Consider the following 22977-nt stretch of genomic DNA (forward strand, 5'->3'; position numbering starts at 1 on the left):
TATCCTTATGATTGCTCTATTCTATGGTTTATAGAGCATAATTATGACTTTGTAGATATTTCATTAATTTTATGGGTATTGTAACGGCCAATTCAACAAAAATAACTGCCTAGTGTTCTAATAATTTTGGCCACCACTGTATGTATATGAATACACCCCGACAATATTACTGCTTTGTCGTACTTTTGATCAAATAAATGCATGCTTGGTGAGCATAAGAGTCCATTTAAAGATTACTTTAGGGTTATTGCGATCAAAAAGTTTGAAAACCCCTGATAAAGATAAATATCTTCCCATCTTCCTATATCCTACAACCATCCATGGCAACAGCCATGTTCCTCTCAGCATCGTCCAGCCCCCACCCCCCGGACTCAGTCTATGATGTTTTGTGAGTTTCACCACATGCTAACCATATGTATTATGCTTATATTTAAGTTTACATATGCTTCAATATGACAAACTTAGTGGTGAATAGTCCTTCTCAACCTGATTCTGACTGTTTACAGGACCTTGCAGTATTCAGGAAGACCTAAAAAGTCCAACTTCAGGACCTGGTTTGTTATTTCATCGAAAGCTGTGTCCAATTATCCAGAGGGAGTGATATTTGAGTGAGTATAAATATCCCATCGTGGATGTACAGTTGAGTACAGCACACTGTGTTCTGTCACCTATGCCACTGAGAACTCATTTCTAGATCTCTCGCTGATTCAATCTCTATAAACGTTTACTCCGTCCACTCACCTTTAAATCCTTCCACCTCCGTGATTTTCCCTGATATATCTGTTCCTCTCTTTCTCTCTTTGTATATGCTTTACCTATTCATCTTTTTCAGTTCACAGCTCTTGTCTCTACTTTGGTTTCACAGGGCCGCTGTTACAAGGGCTTCCTTTCCTGTCCTTTCCTGGTTTCCCTTTACACATCTATCTGGCATTCTTCCTTCATCTCTCCCTTCAGTTTCTCTCGGTCGCTTCTCTTTTATCCCAGGGTTTCTCTGTTCTTTATTAGTGCTGGCCATCTCTAGGCACAAGATCAGTGATGTACCTAATGGCCTAATTAGGGGAATAAAACAGCACTCTACCAATACAATGGAAATGTCAGACCGCAAGCTATAATTTGACTTCCGAGTCGCTGAAAGGGCGCAGTGAATTTACTCTGGTGACGGGCAACAGCTCAGCTGGGCCTTTCTCTCTCACCTTTATCTAAATGTCAGTCAGGAATCAGCGGAGAGGAGGGCGGCCATGGCGAGATGGAGGATATGGGTGGTTGGTTCCCACATTCACTGACTAAAGGGGTTTTGTTGATGAGCGAGTGGGGTTTCATACAAAAAAAAAGAAAAGAAATTACACCCATAGAGCGTCCCCTGAGATGAACTCTCTCACTGATTAAACGCAGATCACCATCTCTTGAAAATTTTCTGGAGGATCACTCAAGTGAGCCTGAGGTGCTTTTTGATCGTCTGAGTGCTTTGTAACTTTGACCGCTCCGAGTCTCATGGGCTCGTGAATAACTGAATTAATAGAAGTGTTCACGGTAGACATGGTGCGGTCTGACCTGCTCAGTGCCTGTGAAAATAACTGCTCACCTGCATTACCCGTGGCCTTTGACTAGCTAAATGTCCAGGTCGGTTTCTGGCATCACGGATGAATAAATGTTGGCAAATGGTCCAAAAAAATCACCCCTGAAAACAACAGAGTGACTGAGGCTCCCGGGAGCAAACAACTTGATGAAAGACAAGACTATACGTGAAAATGGCTCTTTCATGTGCACATTGATGCACACCACTGCATGGTTTCCCTTAGGAGTCAACAGGCTTTAACAGCAGATAGTTATGTCCATAGAAACAGAAGAGATTGATTGATTTTCAATTTACCCTTTGCTAAGCTCCACCCTCCTTGGTTACTGTTGCTAACTTAGATAAGCTTCAATAGAATTGAAGTGGAGTTTTCAGTGAAAACTGAATGGATGTTATTCTAATGTGAGTTGAAATGAAGTGTGATATTGCAAAGCATTGTGTACAATCATGCAGTGATTAAAAACAGTGAAGACTGTAAATTAAGTTCATGCAATTGCTTTTCACTGTCACCTGAAAAGAGAAAAGTCTTATTTTGGAAGCGATTAATGAAAACACTGGTGTAGATTAACACAATTTGTTCCCACATTTACCGTGGTACTGTGAACTCTTTAGTTGCTATTAACACAGCAATGACTAATGAAATGATGTTGTGTGTTTTACGAATTTTGGTGTTTTTGTTACACATTCATTTGAAAATAAGGGTGACATTCACTACAGTTCAAAAGGGTCAGTAAGATTTCGTTTTAAAGAAATTAAAAGATTTCTATTTTCAAACAAATTAGTATTAATTGGGAGTAATGTCTGCTGAAGATGCAGCTTTGCCATCACAGGAATACATTACATTTTGAAATATATTTGAAAAGAAAATGGTTATTTTAAATTGTTGTAATATTAAATATTTATTTATTTATTAGTTATTCTCGGTCACTTATAAGTGACATGTCAACAGCCACCATAGATGTTGATGGGGACAAGTCCTCTGCAATAATTGGACATTTACACTGTTTAATGTTGAAAGAGAGTGGGGTAAGATGTAAATAGTGACACATTCAATACGTCAACTTACAAAATGTTAAATGTCCAACAGTAACATCCAGTGATGCAAACTCAAATATGGCCGTTTTGAATTGAAAATGTACGTGATTAGCCGCACAGACATGCACTCAGTATTTTTGAGCGGGCACCCAAATAAATCCAAAAAAACTATTATTATATATAATGAAAATTGATTTCACTGCAAGAATTACTGTACTGTCATCATATCTGATCCTTAGCCAATTATTAATTACTATTTACATTATTAATGCATTTACTGTCGCAATTCCAGAATATTAATAATAGCCTATTAGGCCTATAAGTCCTGTATTGAGTCACCCTACCAAGTATTCTGTAGCTTATAGAAACAAAAGATTGTAAAGCATTTAAGCACTGACATTGCAAGGCGTTCAACAGCACATGTTGTGAAGTTGTTCTTTGAAGTTCAGAGTTTGGTCGATCAGTAAAAGTCAATTTAACAGAAGGATAAAAATATAGGCTATATTTTGGACAGATTTCCCCATCCACACATGCAAAAACTTGATGATTCTGCACGGATTGCCTAGGCTGAGTCATAACGAAAACAGATTTTGCCAACAAACACCAACAAACAAGTTGGCCGTTGGATTTAGAATTTTATGAAAATGAATGTTCATGTTCACACTGCCCCAAAAGACATGGTCAGTTGTGTAAAAACAAACACCAACCAAAACCAACAGATGCCGACAGGGGTCACACACTGACCTGACAAAACCCAACAAATGTGTTTGTTGGCTTTTTTCTGTGAGGTTTGAATTGGCCTATTCATGTAATTCCTAAATGGTGTACGAAACAAAAACGTTTTACGTTTTCGACACACACTATATTGCCAAAAGTTTACATGCACATGAACTTTAATGACATCCCATTCTTAATCCATAGGGTTTAAAATGGAGTTGTCCCACCCTTGTGCCTCAACAAGTAAAGTCATAACATTATGATGATACCTTTGCAAATCGTTAGCTAAGGATTAATTAAAGCTTTGACCCATTGTGGTGAGTAACACATGAATTTATATTATTAGTTAATATAATATGTTATTAGGAAATTAATACATGATGTCATATTTAATTAATAGCAATGCATACATTACATAACCTATTTATCATATAGAATGTTCATTAGTTGATGATGCAGTAATCATTAATAAATGGTTCAGTTCAAAACAAGTACAAAAAGGTGTATTAAAGGCATACACTGTCCGATTTGTGCCTCGGTACAAACTATATGTGATATAGCTTATACGGAGTCAAATAAGTATAGAGACATTTGACATTTTGTTCAGTTTATTCAGTACAAGCATACATCATACATTAACTCATGATTATTTGTGCATTAGTTAAGCATGCATTAATGCATATTAGTGGACCCGTATTGTTAAGTGTTACCGAAATTTCTAACTGCAAGTTACAATAACAGAATATATATATATATATATATATATATATATATATATATATATATATATATATATATATATATATATATATATATATATATATATATATATATATATATATATATATATATATAAAACGAGCTACTGATGAACTACAAATGCAATCACCATATTCATAAACAGATATTAATATGTCTTTGTTGGTTCAAACTTGAAGTGGCAGTTTAGTTTAGACTTTAAAATGTTTTCTACTAGTTTGACAGACATATTTTCACTACTGCTATTCTTATGGATTGAATGCATCTCATTGTCCTATCAGCAATCTGTTAGTTTGAGTGACCCAACAACAGTTGTGAACATTTACATTGTCCAAACAATGAAAAACAGGCAGAGTGTTTGAAATGTGTTTAGAAACAGTCATTATTTGTGTTTCATGTTTGCTTGAAAGAACTTACCATAGGTGAAGTGTGTAATTTCAGCAACATTAGTGGCACCAGACACACTTCACCTTCAGTAAGATCTTTCCAGCACACATAATTATAGTTGTGACATACGGCCATCCCTCTCAGCTGGCTCGCAACAGTATACACACAAAAGTGAAGTGTTCACTTCTATGACTCCAAATGAACATATGTGTGTACACACTTGTGGGGCAACACAGAGGTACACAAATATTTACATTATCATTAGATGAGTCTTCCTTGTGTCCATGCATTCATGTGCGTTTGCAAATAAAATGTTAATGTGTGTGGGAGAGTGTGTGCGTGTGTGTGTGTGTGTGTGTTGAGAAAGAGATTAACATGTTGAATAATTCATCCTCTTGTTGGAGTTAATAACAGTGGCGTATCAGGGGGATCGGGTCTGATGGTTGTTTGTTCTATGATAAGCTGACGGAGCTCTTATCTCATGGGCCAGTGCTAAATTAGGCATCCCCTCCCCGATACAAATCTCTAATGCTTGCTTTGCCTTCTCCCCAATACCAAAGAGTCAAAGCTCACCATGGACCAGAATCGAAATTAGGCTGAAATTGAAGTCAAAGGGCAAAAATGCATTCATGCGGCTGTGGTACGTCAAAATGAGTCAGCAATTTGTGCAGCTGAAAAGTTGAGCGCAGCAGTGTGTGTATGTGTGCCCGTCTCGAGTTTTCTGACAGTAAGCAGGTACACTGTCTCATTAGTACGGATTACTCAAAGCACTTCCTGCTGCCTGTGGCTTCATCCACAAGTGTGACTCCTGTGTGTCTGCGTTATACCTCCATCCTTTTTTCTCTCTGAGTTCATCTGAGTCTGTTCATTCTAGCCAAATGGTGAGACCCCTAATTCTGAAGTCTGCCTTGCTTCAAAGTGACATGCATTAATTACAGACTTCTAAACTCCTGAAAGGCAAAAGGACGGCAGGCCTCACGTTCCTCTAAAATTACTGTCCGAACAAGAAAACGTCCAACTTCATCATGAAACAATCTCACTGAATGACAAAGCGCTCATTTTCACGCTATTAATATTGGCAAATAATCCTCTCGTTCCTAGTTATACAGATGAGAAGAAACAATTCTATTTTTAATGGAAAAGTGTGAGACTTCCATTCTCTGAGCTCAGCTGTGCAGGTGAACTAATTTCAGAGTGCTGTACCTGTAATTCTTCTGAGGAAATGAGGAATGTCTAGTCTCTGAATTTAAATAATCTACATCTTGAGACAAAAGGACCAACCTGCGCGTTGCAAATGAACAGTCCATCAGCCACTTTAACACATTCAAAGTCAAGTCGCATTGAACAGGGAGTGAATCACGATGTGATTCATTCTCCCTTCAATGCGACTGAGTTAAACTTGCTGATGGACTGTTCATTTTTAAAACCCCTGGTTGGACCGTTTGCCTGTTAAAAAAAAAAAAAACAAGTAGATTATTTAAATTCCTGGAGACTGGAAACCAGATTAAAGCCCTGTTTACACCAAAAATGATAACTAAATAAACTATAACGATAACTATATTAACATCCACACCAGTGGACAATATAATTGTGTTTATTATAAGCACAAGCTGCAGTTTTGTCCTCTGCCATCGTTCTTAAAAGTGATTCAAGCTATTTATCTATGCCATTATCGTTATAATTGTAGTGTAGACTCTATTATTTTATATTTTGAATTATTTTTAAAACTATATGTTTATCGTTGTCCTTCATGTGGTGAACGGCCCTTAGAACTGGCATAAACATGTTTCACTTCTCTCTTTTCAACTTGCAGTTAAATACTGAAAAACCACCATTCACTAGGCCTATATATATAATGTATTAATTTTTTTATTGAAGAGCTTTGAGTTTTCAATGTATATAGCCTTTAGATTCAGATGAAGTGACTAAGGTTCACAAGCCCGACTTTGTAATTGCTAACCTCTGACTGTGGGTTGTCAAAGGCTTGTACTGAATAAACTGAACAAAATGTCAAATGTCTCTATACTTTGACTCCGTATAAGCTACAGTATATCACATATAATTTGTACTGAGGCACAAATCGGACAGTGTATGCCTTTAATACACCTTTTGTACTTGTTTTATAATTGTTCATAAACCCCCTTATAAAAATCTGTATTTTGAACACAATTAAACAGTCTGTTTGCTGCATTTTACAGTCTTTAGCCTATATCCAGAAACCCACATTGCATCGATGATGTAACCAGGTGGTGAAATTGCTTAGCTGTCTGTGAAAGAACAAAAAAAAGTACAATGGTAAGCAAGCACACTCTATTCACTTTATCTCATGCACGCCATAAGGGGTAAGCCTATTAGTTTTGTTCACAGTGGGTGTAATATTTATTCCTCTTGTGACCTCTAGATGCCGCTAAGAGCACAATGAACATTTCCTGCCGCGCTCCTGTACAGTATGGAACTGAGATTGTATCCCCCCTCTCCCTTAGTTAGTGCCCTCATGACAGCGTGATAAACTACATAATATCATTTCACATGGTGTGTTGACGCAGCTGATCCCTTTTAAACAAAGTAGAGAGTGATTGAAACCCGCGCCGAGTCGAAACATTTCGCCTTAAATGACTCCGTCGTGCCGCCTGCAATCGCAACTCTCATGCGCGACTATTGTGAATTTTGCTTTGAGTTTCGGTGAAACGATACAGACCTTCAATGGTAGATGGACAACGCGTCTAATTGCATGCTTCTTAAGTTCTGAATTTTAAAAGGTAGTCGTTATGTTAATATTATCTTTCTTGGTCATAAAATGTCTTCTTGAATTGCACCTGCATGGGGGGTGCGCGCGCAGCGTTTCAGGACTGGAAAAGGAGACGGAAATACAGGAATAATAGGATATTCCCAAAGTTTTTCTGCCTGCAAAGTGGAGGTATCCCTCTTTAAAGTGTTGTCAGATCACAGAAGACAAACAACAAGGCCAAAGTGACTTCCCTCACCAAAATGAGAATCCATTTACAAAAATAATGTAGGCTATATGTTGCATATTATCCATTTAAAGAGATTCATAAAACCCAATGGTGCGTTAATATATTCATCAGTCGGGAACGTCTTGATTGTTGATGAAGCACATTCTGTGTGTGGTATAAATAATATAGCTAGCCTATTGCATTCACCATGTCCTTTGACCCAAATGCTCCCTGCTAAAAGCATCCATAAACATAATTTGATTTGGGTGTTGCTAAACAAGTAGCCTACCCAAATTTACCCATGCGGAACAACTTTCTTGGTAGCACTAACCAGTAAAAACATCCCGTTTGAGTATTATTCTAGTATTGATCTACTATTTCATTGCATTCGGTGTTGTGGACATCATATTAATTTGCATACTATATAAAGTATTGTATTCAAGTATTAAAGAATTAGCCTATATATCTGACTTTATACTCTAAATGACTGATTAGTAGTTGGTCACACTTTAGCCAAACGCTACTGTTCCATGGAGCCCCCAAAATACAACGCGCGACTGCTCATATTTATTAGTATTTTTATGACAAAGCAAGCCTATCCGCTTATAAAAATCGGACATGGCAACACTGGAACTTGGTAATGTTTGGGTAAATACGAAAGAGGTTTTGTTGTGGAGTCCACACAAGCACGTCTCATAAAGCTCCGCCCTCGACGATTCAAAATGATGTTCTTGTATGAGCTCGGGAGTCAGCGAGCGAGCGAGTGAGAGAGGAGGAGAGCGAGAGCGCAATCGGTCGGAAATCACTTCACTCTCACATAGGCTATCCACGTTATAGACGCGCGCGGTGAGCTGCGGCAAGAGCACGAGCCCGGCTTCCTCAGTAACACTGAATGGTGAACTGATGATGAGAGCACGCGCACTGGACTCTACCGGACATAGCTTTGGAAGATTTTTCTGTTTTCCCTTTTATGCACAGACTGTTGTTGACTGAAGGTTGAAGTTTTGGAGGATGCTGTCGCGTGGAATTTGACGTTTCGGGATGCTGTGAGCCCGGTCCGGAGAAGCCTGGTTCGGGGTTCCCTTTCGTGCGCAAGGAGAGGACACTTCTCTCTGATGTGCGTAACCACCATCAGCCAAGTTGCGCGCTCTTGTTTTCTGACGTGACACTTTTCGCTACAGATTTAGTGGACCCTCCGTGTTAAAAAGAGGATTTTTAAGGAAAAACAAGAAAGCTGACAGCGGGGAAGGGTGCTGTTTTTTGTTTGTATCGACAGGATTGCGGTGGTGCTGAATTTTGGATATCCAAAGCGCTTGATTTGTGTTGTGGAAAGGGAACGCGGCTCTCGGTCCGACTCCATCAGCCAAGACTACAACTGAGAGGAGTAACTATTCGTTAAGGTATATGAGATTTATTTTATTTATTTGTTTGCAATTGATACAGATTTGCACATTTTCTTTCTGTATACGCGCTCTCATTTGGTCCTTAACTTAGAATGAGGAGTCATGTCGAGACACTTATCTTTATAGAGAGGTAGCCTATATGTGTGTCTGTGATGTGTATAAATTATATTTGTGACAGAAATATAATAGTACCACTCGACATAGCCTAGGCTACTATCAAAAGGTTGCGTGGTTGATATGAGGTTTCGTTTTAATGAACGCTGACTGAAGTGCTGCACTCCTCAGTTTAAATATCACGAATTTATCGATATCTCAAGTTAACATCGACCCGACTGTCCTTAGAGCTGATTAGGGCACATGTGACATGTTTCCCCTACACTACTGCTATTGATTTTTTACAAGAAAATATTTTTTTTTTCTACCGAGCGCTAGAGTGGATCGCCAATCTACGCTATTACATTTCCACATAGAAAATGAGCCCTTGACCCATGGCTCCACATAACATCTTCATCTAGCTCCAGTGCCGGCCAGTAGAGCTTCACGTAGATTTTAATCGATTCCCCTCTCTCATGTGTAATATTCATCGCTTTCTTGTGCGCCCGAGAACGTCCGTTCATTGCCGATGAAAAAAAACTCTGACAGCAAACCCTCACAGGGAATGCGCTTATACTTGCATACAAACTCAACGCTTTTAAGCGCTGTTTATAGTAAACATAATAATTAAAGTATATACTTTTGTGAGCTTTTATGGGTAAAACCTAAGTGTAGGCTAGCCTACTATCTTACTATCTTTAGGTTACCGCTCGCGCCCACAACACCTGTTGCACTGGTTTTCACGCATTTCTCATAGCTCTACGTACTTTTCCGCCTCAGAGCGAGATGATTGGACTAGATGCTGCGGTTAATTCTACCCACAGAATGTCAACTAGTCAACATTTCACGAGACACACTAATGTCCTTCAGTTACCAGTATGGTGACAAAACAATCGAAAGAATTGCCTGTCATAACAGTGGAATCCGGTTTTTCTAGCCACTCCCGTCGTCGGCTTGCTTTTAAACCTGTTCGTCTGGTCCGGTTGAGAGAGACAGGTGTGAAAACAAGGGAAGGCTTGGGCTTCATTCCGCCCATCTGTGATCGGAAATCTCGAATTTTTCTGTGGTTCATCTGTAGGCAAAGCATTCAGCCGGATGTAAACTTTTATAGAAGCCCACAATTGCTTGCAAATGATCTGGTCTAACTCGGAGCGCATTCATCCGCAGGTAAAAGTCATTTCCCTTCCTCTCTTTCATCGAGATCGTGTTCTGTAGGCATCAGCACAAGCACACACCGGCACTTCTCATAATGTTCCAGTAGATTATTGATCTGAGGATCTTATAAGCACGTTCTTTTATTTCCCTACTCCACTTATTTAATGTACCGAAACTATAGCCTATTCATAACTCAAACCCGGCGGTTATGGGGAATGCGATTTGAATTATTGGATGGGGGTGGGGGCGCTGACCCCCTAATAAAGATTTGTATAGAGACCACCAAACTTTGGTTTTGACTTGCGTTAAGAGTACATGTTTTACATGTAGCTATGGACTTTTTAGTTATATTTAACTTTAGTGGTTTGCTCAAGAACCTAGGATTTCTTGACGTTTGGACACGCACTCTGTCAACCTCAACTAATTGCGCCTTGTAAATCTTCTACAGAAATTAATTAAAAAAAAGTTGCAAAACATTGAATGATTTGTATAGGGCTGTTGATCGTGTCGCGGCATTAAACTGTCCTTAACTTGATGGGCGTAAACGCTGCATACTGAGTATGCGAGTCTAGCGAAACAGGAGAAAACGAGACACTTCACAGGCACACAAAGACCAAAAAAAATAAAACATCTTATTTTGAGGTGACAGTTGGAGTGAACCGAGACTTTAACGTGTACGAGACTAGGACATTTAAGCCATATGTTTTCTTTGAGGTTAACATGTTACCTCACTTTATTCCACATATTCTGGTGTAAACGTTTTAAATTTGTCTTGTTAGAAAATACAGTCATGTTGATTTGACAACTGTATATAGTTAAATTAGCCATTTCCTCTCATATATACACGCATATTGACAATTTCCCACTATCAAAACCAATGAGACGTTTCAGCATTTCAATGTCCATGAGTCAATTCTACTTAATACAAATTTCTTTCAGTTTCATTGCTTCCTAGATAACATGTCTTTAGACAATCAATATACTGTATATTTTTGTTCAAGGAAAAACAATTAACGTCTGCTGATTAAAACAACTAAATAACAAGATAGGACCCATTGTTGAGCTGTACTGCCCTTCATTATGTTCCCATTTTTCAGAGTTACAAAACAAATACATTAAGAACAAATATTATGCTTATTTTATTGATTTTATTACAACTTCTATGTCTGTTTAACCCATAACAGTAGCAGCAGTCCTCCAGTCTTTGTCTATGCTATCAGTGTGTGTGTGTGTGTGTGTGTGTGTGTGTGTTAGCTGGTGTGTAATGGTGTGTGAGAGTTTGTGTGCCAGCCTTGTGACTGGCCAGCTCTCTGTGTAACAGCCTGGTAGACAGCAGCGGGGCAGCAGTTCATCTCGTCTGAAAGCGGGCGCAGACTAATCTGGCCCCACAATGGCTGAATGAAATAATTAAAGTAATCCTCTGTGCCTCGCACTTGGCTAGGGAGGGGAGCCTTGGACCACCCATCCTGAACGGGTCACTGAGCGCCGTGGAGCTGGTGGCCTGTAGAGCTTGGATGGCTGCAGCCGAGGACAAAAGCTCACGTGAACTCAACTCTGTGGCTGTGGGTGCTGGCATCAAAGTCTAGAATCGCAACGCACTAGGATGTCGTTGGTTAGCGTTTGTCGCGCGCTACTATTTATTTTAAGCTCATTTGTGTGGGTTCAGGTGGTTTGATTTAAATTGTCTTCATGAGAATGAGTAAACATGAATGCATTTTATTCACAGGAGATCACTACACACTTTTTCGATTTCCTTGCTGATTAATCGGCAGCATTATTCAGTTGGTGAGTCTATCGGCTCACCTCAAATAATTCTTCAGCTTTTCTACTATATTTTTCGAAGACATTTCAGATGTGTACTAAAATGTCAGTTGAGCCGGTTGAGTTAACCATTAACCTAAGACAGATGCTGCACTCTTACTTCCTTCTGAGTCAATCATTCTCCTTGCTTCAGACAAGAACTGACTTCTGAACCCTCATAAATGTCAGCGCTTTAATTTAATTCTTTAATTATCGCAACGAAACCAGGATTGGGAGGGGTTAGAACAATCATTGACTAGGACTCGGTGTGTTACCATGACGCAGTGCCACCACTGTACTTCGTCCAGGAATCCGACTCCTGCTACGGCGGTTACATAAATGCTTTTATTGCTTATTTTCCCTAGAATCACCTTCCAGTTTCACGCTGAGATGGATGCCACCTGGTGGGTGGGGGGTCTTGGCAGAGGTATGCCATCCTCATATTCCCATGGGTTTTTTTTTTTTTTGCTGGCTGAGCCAGGGTGAGCGTTGGTACAATGATGAAATCCTCGTTACAAGTCACTAAAGAGGAAAGAAGGAGAGCAAGACTCTGAGAGAGGGAGAGAGAAAATCATACAGCAATTTTAAAGCATGTCAGCGGGGGAGGCTTTAGAATAGTAATTAGCCCGTTAAATCTGTTAACCTCCCCCTGCGCAGCAACACAATGGCCTTCTCGACAGTATACATATATGAGCGCATCTCTGAGAGGGCACGGGAAGGCATAAAATGATGGTGCGCATATGAAAGATAAAGACAGAGAGATGCCCAGGTGTGAAAATTACCATAATGTGTTTTTTTACGGACAGGAAATTAGAGGGGAGCCATGTTCCCCCGAAGGCTGATGCAAAATTTTGGACCAAATGTACTGTGAATAATCCGCCAAGAGGCTCCATAGGGGGAACTCCGATTCATGCCTTCCCCTGCGCTCACAGCTATTGATTATATTAATGACATCTAGCTTATACACAGCAGTACAAGATGAATTAGGCTACACAGCCTGAGAGCCGAGAATAAATTCTCACAGGATTATGACAGTAGTCATAAATACCGCACTCTGGCGACGCCTGTCTCCCTGCGAGGAGATCTTAGCCGTGGCTCGACAATGCCGTATTTGAAGACGTTATCTGCGAGGTGGACGGTGCATGTTGATTTAGAGCCCATCATAAATCGTCTCTCTGACCATGTAATGAGGACGATCAAAACTCTGAGGTGAAGAAAAGCCCCACCGACGGCCCATTGTCATTGTAATGGCTAGGCTTATTGTGTACCTGTGTGAAGGCGAAGTGCTAACTCTCTGCGACTGAAAGAAAAGCTGTCTGCTAGGTAGCAATGCTTGATTTGACTCTGTTAAGGCCTCCTGTGTCTTGTAAATATTGCTGTCGTTAAGGCCCGCCACGCATATGCACTTATGCATTTCCATTACAAAAGAGAGTTCTTAGCCAAAAGCCTAAGCTGTTGCCACCCTTACATTTCATATACTCAAACACGTTCAGTAGTTTTCTTTTTTGTGTAACCTTCATGTTTTTCCCTAAGATTTTCCATTTGCCAGAGCGTCTGCTCGCAAACATACATTGACATTCCTTTGCTGCGTTTGTTTTTAGATCTTGTAAGTTTTACACACCCACAGACGTATATACATGTGCGCACACACGGTCACATTCGCAGAAGAGTGTGGGAAAGGATGTCTACAGCCCACATTAGGGTTCCCAGTGTACAGTGACCCTTTAACACAGACTCTTTAAGCTGGGCCCTTGAGAGCGAATGTCGTGAGAGCTTCTCAAACCCTTCATCGCAACAAACAGATTCACATGCTTTTCATGTTGCGAGAATGTTTTTGAGCTTTGTTGACTTTTCCAGTGCACGATGAAGATGTTATGTTTTGGTTAAGTTTATATATAGATCTTGTTCTTTTCGTTTTATGTTTAAACAAATAGCATTTTAGTGCTATTTTTACAGCCTGGTTAATCCTTCACCCAGTGCTTTAGAGGTCCCTGCCCTGCTTTTTCCCGTTGACCTTTTTTCATCAACTCACGGCACAAAATTCAACACAAACCTTCAGAAAAGGCTCCGACGCGTCTCTGTGAAATGCCAACTCCATGAGATGGCCGTTCAAAACACAGTAAGGGAAATGTTGCTTTAAAGGTGAGGTATTTTTCACCTTTCCAGACCCTTTTGTGGTCCACGCTGTTTAATTAGCCACATAAAAGTGTGCCAGAGTTGTCTGTCTCGACAGATTCAAAATTAGACTGTGAAATTAGTAAGAAACGAGTCAAGCTCTCATCATATGTGTGATCAGGGTCACACATCCCACCCTTCATTTCAGCCTCATTAGTGCATTGTTCTCCCTGCAGTGTCATTGCCTTGTGGCTGTAGTTGTGCAAGTGTTTTGGTATTTCGTTGGTGTCTAATTTGTGCATATTAAAACTGCTTTTCCCATGTACTGTAGGGGAGTGTGTGAGGTGCAGAGTGTTTGTTGCAGTTACATTAGCCATTTTGTGTTGCTCTAACCACATGATTTTTCTTTGTAATGTTTTCGTGAGAGGCTCACTATGTCATGTGTTTGCTAATGGAAAAATATTGAATGGAACATGCACTAAACTACTACAACCAATCAATACTGATGAGTGTATGGAAGAACCCACTTCCTATTAGTCAACAAATGACAGTCCATTTTGCTGACAGTCATTTTTCTTTTTGTATTTGTGGGTTTTTAAATGAAGTTGTTCAATAATATGAATTTCCCCCAATCTCACGAAAGGAGACATGGATTTAAAGACTTTGATTCTTTAGATTTGGTATTTACAGGCAGAATGTGTATAGAACTGGTGGCAGCGCTCTCACACCCCCCATTGGTTCACCACTGGGTCGAGTTGAGGTGTCTGTCTCCTCTGGACAGTAATCTAGCAGCCCTGCCTCATTAGCCATGGGGAGCGTGGTGGGATAACATTCCCCATATGTTAGAGGGGTCTGCAATTACCACAGCGGGAAAAATCAAAGTAACATGACCTTAAACATGATGGATTAACAGAATCTGATTTATTAATTTGATTTTCCTTTTTTTATGTTCTTTTGTAGCTCCTCACGCTGAGGTTGTTAATGTTTGGTGAGGTGGCAGCAGGGGGTCGTTGTCAAGATGCCTTCTATAACCCTGTCTATTACCTCCTCAGTGTTGTGTTATGTTGCAACAAATTGGGAGCCATTTGCTGTGAATAGCTATCAGCTGAAGTGACCATTGGAAGATTAGAAAACCACACTTTTCTACCATGTGTTCAATAACTTAAAGACTCGAACAGTAAAGGGAAGATTCACATGTGATTTTGTAATTCAAGAATGCTTTTGGTTTCTTTTCCCCATTTTGACAATTCAATGTGTGAAGGAAGTGGGCAGCGAACACTCAAAATAAATAAATAAATAAAAATAAAAATTAATAAATCAGTGCTGTCAAATCGATTAATCGTGATTATATATATATATATATATATATATATATATATATATATATATATATATATATATATATATATATATATATATATATATATATATATAGCAAAAAAAAAAATATATATATATACACTTACAAATATTTTATGTAAACACAAACTTTTATTATGGATGTGATTAATTGCGATGAATCGATTTGACAGCACTAAAATAAATAAAACCAAAGATTCACTTTAAAATCTTTATTTTTACCCCTAATTTCTACTATATTGTTTTCACTGTGTTTTTGGAAATAATTTCATTATAGAATAAATTAGGAGAATTGACTTTAAAGGTAACTATAATAACTAGCCATTAATAAAATGAAGAGCAGATTTATTTCAGTATGCTGGCAATTGTGTGAGCCAAAAGCTCAATTTAATTGTACTGCCTTAGATCTTAGATATACAGATCTTTTTTTGGTTTGGCCAAAAAATATGTAAGGCTTGGAGAGATGGGGAAAAACCACGTAGGTTGATTTTGATGGATTTCACCCTTTCGTTGACCCCAGGCATGATTCTAGAAATGAGAGCCGAGACAGTTTATCAATAGCTTGGGTAAGGTAGATCAAGTAGAGTAAAAGTATTTTTTGAATGGACATCACCTGTCTGTTAGCTTCCTCCTCTCTTAGGGTCTATCAGCCAATGCATCTCTTAGGAAAATGGGCATATGTTGTTTTTATGAATTAGACATGACATGAAGTTTGCAGAACGAAGGTCAAACACAAGTAACTGTTTGTGACACTTTTACTGCCTCTAAAATGGAGAGGTTTACAACACATGAAGGGACGATCAATCATAAATCCTAGGGAATCAGTACCATAAAACTCTGGCTGCCATCGTTTTACAGGGTTCTTGGCACTGTCAGATAATTTAAAGGATTGTGTCTGAAGAAGGAATGTTTCTTTAATCTTATTTGTTTGTTGATCTTTTGCAGCAACAGACTGACGATGTGCCAGAGTGCCAATACGATGTGGTCACGGTGGAGTGCCATGCTAGTGTGGATTTTGCTTCTCCTCTGTTGCTCTGCAAATGTAGTCAACACCATCATCTACCAGGTGACCGAGGAGCAGCCGCCCAATACCCTGATTGGCAGCTTGGCATCTGACCAGGGCCTGCCAGACACAGGTCACCTTTACAAGCTTGAGGTGGGCGCTCCTTACCTCCGTGTGGATGGCAAAACGGGGGATATCTACACCACAGAGACCCCAATCGATCGTGAGACTCTCAAGGACTGCCGCAACCTTTTCGAGGGTGATCCTTGTTTCCTAGAATTTGAGGTGTCTATTACAGATCTTATGAAAGGCACAGGACCTCGACTCATTGAAGGCCGTATCGAGATCTTGGATGAGAACGACAACACACCACAGTTCTCTTCACCTGTCTTGACATTGTCGATCCCTGAGAACACTCACGTGGGTGTGCTATTCGCAATTCCTGTGGCCACCGACAAGGATTCTGGAAGCAATGGCATTGCAGATTATGCACTAACAACCGGCCCTGAAGCTGCCAACCTTTTCAGCCTGCAGGTGGCACAAGACTCAGATGAGAAATTACCACAACTCATTGTATTAGGTAACCTAGATAGAGAGCAGCGAGATTCATATGACCTCAACATAAAAGTGGTAGACGGCGGCTCTCCACCTCGCCAGAGTAGTGCCCTGCTCAGGATCACCATTACAGATGCCAATGACAATGTGCCCAAATTTGAGAAGACACACTACGAGGGTGAGCTGCCAGAAAACAGCCCAGTGGGTCACTCTGTTCTACAAGTAAGTAATGATTTTTTGTTGTTGTTGTTGTTGTTTTCTATTTAAAACTAAACAAATATTATAGCGTGATGCCAGCAAAGGGGTCAATTCTCAGGAAACACTCATACTGGCAACATATATACCTTAAATGCATTGTAAGTTGCTTTACACAAAAGTGCCCATTTTTATTATTATTATTATTTCCATCTCTTATAAGTTCAATGATCTCACCTGTAAGCAAGTATATGTTATGCCAAACCTTAAGATTGGGTAATAAGTAATATAGGAGCTGATTTGACAGCCTGAAGATAGAAGTGCACTCAAGCCCAACATACAGAGCCTGACAAGCTCTTGTAAATGGAAGTCTCAGTTATCCCAATGGGCTTTAGCCTCGGTTCCCACACAACAGGGTTAAAGCGGAAGAAATGGGAAAGCCAAATCATATTTTCACGGGCAATCGATTGATCCCTCACGGTCCCTTTAAACACAAGCTTTACAAAACAGGAGAGAGGTATTGACTGGCGGTGAGAATTACATGTTGAACTGTTGTGGAAACGAAAACGCTGCTAAGCTAAATGGGGATAACCATGAATGCTGGAAGCTTTCCAAGATCAATCTGAGGCAAGTGTCCACGCAAAACAAAATTTTTAATGACTGTTAATCTCTGTCAACAATTAATCCATGCAACCAAGTTGTATTCAAAAAGCATGTCAGAGGACTTTATTTTCCTCTAAGTCCTGATAAGCATCCTTTGAAGCCAAAGTAAATAAGCAGTAGTGGAATTAAAACAGCTTAATTTTATGATTTCAGAGGGTTGTAAGTGTTGATGGAGTGTTTTAGCTTGTTCAGAGAAATGCTCTTCAAATACATTAAATAAAATGAATTCCCAGTTTTCATGGCGGATGAAATGGAGTGACTCATATAGAGCAATAATAACTTAAGCACCATGAATAATCTTATGACTGACTCAGATTAAGGCTGTTCTCTGTAATACATGGGCTGAAACCCCATGCATGTTTCATACACAGCCAAGGACATAAAGATGAGAGGAACAACTGAATGTTGATTGTTTGAACACTTTAATCAAGCCACATTTCGATTTATAGTTGTTTAAAATTATTCCCAGGTTCACTATAGACCTAATGGATTAATAGATATGTGTGCCAAGACTGAGTAACTAAAGTAATGTCTCAAATTTATTTCATTTAGCAAACTAAAGGTAATTTAGGAGAATTTGACTTAACACAAAACACAGTCTAGTTATGTTTAACTGCACTAAGTAAATACATTTATCATTTTCTTCTTATATATTGAATTTGAATAATAACAAATTGCTATACATAATTGTATCACTAATTAGTGAAAGCACAAGCTGTTTTTTTAATCAATTGATGTGTGCTTGATATTAAATTCCTAGAAGATTCAGTTTATTTTTTAATTACACTAAATTAGTCTTGCGCTTGGATGGCATGGTAATGTATTGCCGCTTACAATGAGCTACATCTATTACATCTATTACAATGATGGTCCTGACTAAGCATTTTAACCCCTGTATTGACACTGTGTGTAAACCTGTGATGATATAATCATTTTTGTAAACTGATGTTTTAGTGCTTTGCTTAGTTTCATTTTGTTTTATGTTGATCTAGGTGAAGGCCAATGACTCTGATATGGGTCCCAATGGAGAGGTGACCTACAGCCTCCACCAGGCATCACCAGCAGTCCAAAGACTTCTTAGTATTGATCGCAACACAGGCATCATTTTTGTCAAAGGCTTGGTGGATCGTGAAGAAATCAGCACGCTCAAGTTCTATGTCCAAGCTAAAGACAATGGTCCTCAAGCAAAGAGCTCCAAATCCCTTGTGACTATCACAGTGAAGGACCAGAATGACAACGCACCCACCATCCGGATCCGAGGCATTGGTCTTGTGACACATGAAGATGGTGTCGCTAACATATCGGAGGACATGCCAGTGGGCACAGCTGTGGCTCTGGTGGAAGTATCAGATCGTGATGAGGGCGAAAATGCAGTCGTGACCTGTGTGGTTGCAGGGGACGTCCCATTTCAGCTGCGTCCAGCTAGCGAAACTGGCAATGACCGCAAGAGGAAGTACTTCCTCCAGACAACCACACTACTGGACTATGAACAGATCAAAGACTACAGGATTGAAATTGTGGCAGTGGACTCTGGCAACCCTGCACTATCCAGCACAAATTCCCTGAGGGTGCAAGTGACAGACATGAATGACAACTCCCCAGTCTTCTCACCCTCCTTGTACCAGGTAGAATTTTCTGAGGAGAACCAGCCAGGTGACAAGGTTTTGGACGTGTTAGCCACAGATGCTGACAGCGGGACTAATGCAGAGTTGACATACAGTATAACTGGTGGATCAGTCCCTGAGGGACTCTTTGAAATTAACCCTAACACAGGAGAAGTACGTGTTATGAGCCAGTTGGACCGTGAACAATTAGATCACTATCAGTTTCAAGTCGCAGCAGCTGATAAAGGTGTACCAAGCTTGAGAGGAACTGCCACTGTTGTTATTAAGGTGCTTGACAGAAACGACAATGACCCTAAATTTATGCTTAATGGTTACAGCTTTTCAGTCCAAGAGAACATGCCACCCCTTAGTCCTGTTGGAATGGTAACAGTCACCGATCACGATGAGGGTGACAATGCTCGTGTTCAACTCTCTGTAGAGCCAGACAATGGCAAGTTTATGATTCAAAATGGAACGTACACCATCCTTTCCACAATTTCCTTTGACAGGGAAAAAGAGAGTACCTACAGTTTCCGACTTAAAGCTGTTGATGGAGGTGACCCACCACGTTCCTCCTACGTTGGCATTACTATTAATGTTCTTGACGAGAATGACAATGCTCCTTACGTCACCAAGCCCTCGAACTCCTCATACAAGTTCTTGGATCCCCGCACTAGCCCAGAGACCCATGTAGAACGCGTTGAGGCGGAGGACTTTGATATTGGTTTAAATTCAGAGATGGATTTCAGTATTGTAGGGGGCAACCCTCATGGCTTATTCCGCATCTCTTCAGAAGGTGAGATTACGTTGGCTAAAGAGTTCACATCCAAACACATTGGCCTCCACCGTCTGGTAGTAAAAGTTAGGGACAGAGGCACACCGCCACGCCATACAACTGCACTGGTTCACATCTATGTCAATGAGACCATCGGCAATGTCTCGCACGTAGAAGGACTTGTTGGACACAGTCTTTATACGCCACTTGAAATGGACATTGCTGGAGATCCAGATTATTCTCATGACCAGCATAGTAACATTCTCTTTGGAGTCTTGGGTGGCCTTTTTGTGGTCATTCTAATCATTGTGGTGGCGGTGATCATTAGGCATGTGCTGAAAGAGAATAAAAGTGGCTACCAGGCAGGCAAGAAGGAGACCAAAGACCTCTATGCTCCCAAACCAGGACCTAAGACCAACAAGAACAAGAAGGCAAAGAAAAGCAAAGCTCCGAAGCCTGCCAACCCATCTGAAGAGGATGAAGGGGGAAGTCTTCAGAAAGGCCTAAAGTTCAACCTCATGGATGATAGTGTCAATGATAGCCCTCGGATTCACCTGCCGCTCAACTATCCCCCTGGGAGCCCAGACCTGGGGCGACACTATCGGTCTAATTCTCCTCTGCCATCCATTCAGCTCCAACCTCAGTCACCTTCTGCCTCAAAGAAACACCAGGCAGTGCAGGACCTGCCAGCAACCAACACCTTTGTAGGAACCGGGGACAACAACTCAACAGGCTCAGACCAGTATTCGGATTACAGCTACAAGGCCAACTCTTCAAAATATAGCACCAAACAGGTAGGAGACGACTTCAAAAGCATGGCAGGGTACTACAGCCCAGGGTACCACACAGAGTACCAGAGTCCAGAGTACCACAGTCGAGAGTACCACAATCCAGAGTACCACAGCCCAGGGTATCAAAGCAACGGGTATCAGAGCAACATGGTGTGGACTAAGGGCATGTATTAGGGGCTGGAACTGAATGAATGCCAAACCAAAGCTGCACTGATCACAAAGCATGCTCATCACTTGATTGAAAGAAGTTTATTTTTCTTTTTTCAGTTCTGTAGTATCACTTATGTCCTGAAGGAAACATATGATTTAATTTAAGTATTACTCATTTAAATGAAGGAGACAATTCAAGTCTTATTTTTCTCTTTAATTTCTTTGAGAGGGCCATTTTCATTTGGACAGTGTTTATTGCTGCCCCTCAAAAAGAACTACATCTAATATCCTTTGAAACACATAACCTTCAGATCAGAGAGATGTGCCTTTTCTTTTTTAGCTTTGCCCTGAAAGACAACAAATAACAGCCGTCTTTGTTTTGATATCTTTTGTTAGACTAGCTTCAGGTATTTGCACAATTGTTTATGCGTCAAAATTCTAAAAAGCAAAACTTTTGCATAAAAAAAGGAAGCGTGCTGAATAAATAAAAAGACACAGGAAGGCCGGTCAAGTAAGCTGAACATATTAGAACGTTTCCATGGCACATTTTGACAGACCTTTAAAAATGTCTTTAATTATTTGGACCCTGTTAGTCAGAGTTCAAGTGGATTATTTATACAGCTCAATGGTTGGTAATCCCCCCACCCCCACTTCTTTCTCAATCTTCATTGATTGTGCATGCAAAGAGTGCCTTATTTTTGTTACGTTCATAAGTGGAATGGGTTAATGGAGATTCATAATCAGCTACTGATGTCAAAGTGTGCCATCAAACATATTTGAATTAACTGCAGGATTTTCTGCAATGCTGTGAATAATGTCACATTCATTGTAAATAGAAAGCTACTTGAGGTTTAAACTAAACCAAAAATCAGTACAGTTTGTCTTGAATTTCATTAGCAAACCTCTGGAGACAATCATTGGAAAAGGTTTTTTATTATGCAAGTTATATTGTGAATGTTAATAACAAGATATTGTCTGTATGTGTTCCTCCCTTATGATGTTTTTGTTCTATTGTGGAATGGCGATGAACAACTTAAATAGCTTTATACAGAAAAATGTACTCAATTCGTTCTTAACACACCAAATATGTTTTGATACCAAATTTGTAAATATACAGTTTGGAACCAACTAGATAGATCTCAGCTGCTTTGATAGTGGCTCCATATTTTAATTTGTGTACATATGAAGTTCAATGAGACGCGTGTTTATATTTAAAGCAATAATCACTTGTGTTAATATGATGGAAAGATGCAATGTTAAAATTATGTTCTGCAGTATCGGCTAGTTTACACAACGCAGCACATGCATTGTTCAAGTTGAATATGACACGACACTTTGCATTCTGTGTAAAGTGTGTATCATCTGTGGAACTGTTTAAAGCTGCAGACATCCCCACTTCTGTTGAATTTCTGTCATGTGTTGTTTTGTTTCTGTTTCTGTTGATTTGCAATTTGTATTTTGTATTTTTTTTACAAGTAAACAAGTTGGCTTTCAATAAAACTTTTGTGAAGGTGTTACATTGTGGATTTAATGTTAAACAGAATCAGTGTATTGAAATTACTCACCAGGGGACATTAATACTTAAGGTACAGTATTTAATTTCCATATTCCCATATTTATTTATGACATTGCCCTTTCTATATGTCACATTTTACCTGTAAACATTCATTTTCTATTTACTAAATAACATAACATGTCTACTTTGAAAGCTTTTTTTCAAATTCTCACTGTACCAGTGAGCACAGGTCGATGCGGTTGCATTACAGCAGCTATTATTTTAAGCTTCTAAATTGATAGCTAGACAAATTGATTGATTTTGCTTTACTTCTCATCATTAACACAATTAATTTGACACATTTAAAACATCACACCTCTGAGATTGAGCCAAACA

The 22977-nt window shown here is 39.7% G+C and overlaps 1 protein-coding gene across 4 annotated transcripts in view; it reads left to right on the forward strand.

The window, feature by feature from the left end:
• Positions 1-8170: 8170 nt before the first annotated feature.
• pcdh1b (protocadherin 1b) overlaps positions 8171-22977 on the forward strand; it is a 174484-nt gene continuing 159677 nt past the window's right edge. The window contains exons 1-3 of one of the 4 annotated variants that reach the window (XM_079839438.1): positions 8171-8825; positions 16296-17130; positions 18759-20939. In XM_079839438.1, the coding sequence (XP_079695564.1) occupies positions 16309-17130; positions 18759-20939 (3003 nt within the window). In that variant the 5' untranslated portion in view covers positions 8171-8825; positions 16296-16308. Of the gene's footprint in view, positions 8826-9906; positions 10089-16295; positions 17131-18758; positions 22601-22977 lie in introns of those variants that run through there. The other 3 variants (XM_079839441.1, XM_079839440.1, XM_079839439.1) reach the window with 3 other exon arrangements.

This window comes from Gobio gobio (genome assembly GCF_949357685.1).
Source record: "Gobio gobio genome assembly, chromosome: 16".
NCBI lineage: Eukaryota > Metazoa > Chordata > Actinopteri > Cypriniformes > Gobionidae > Gobio > Gobio gobio.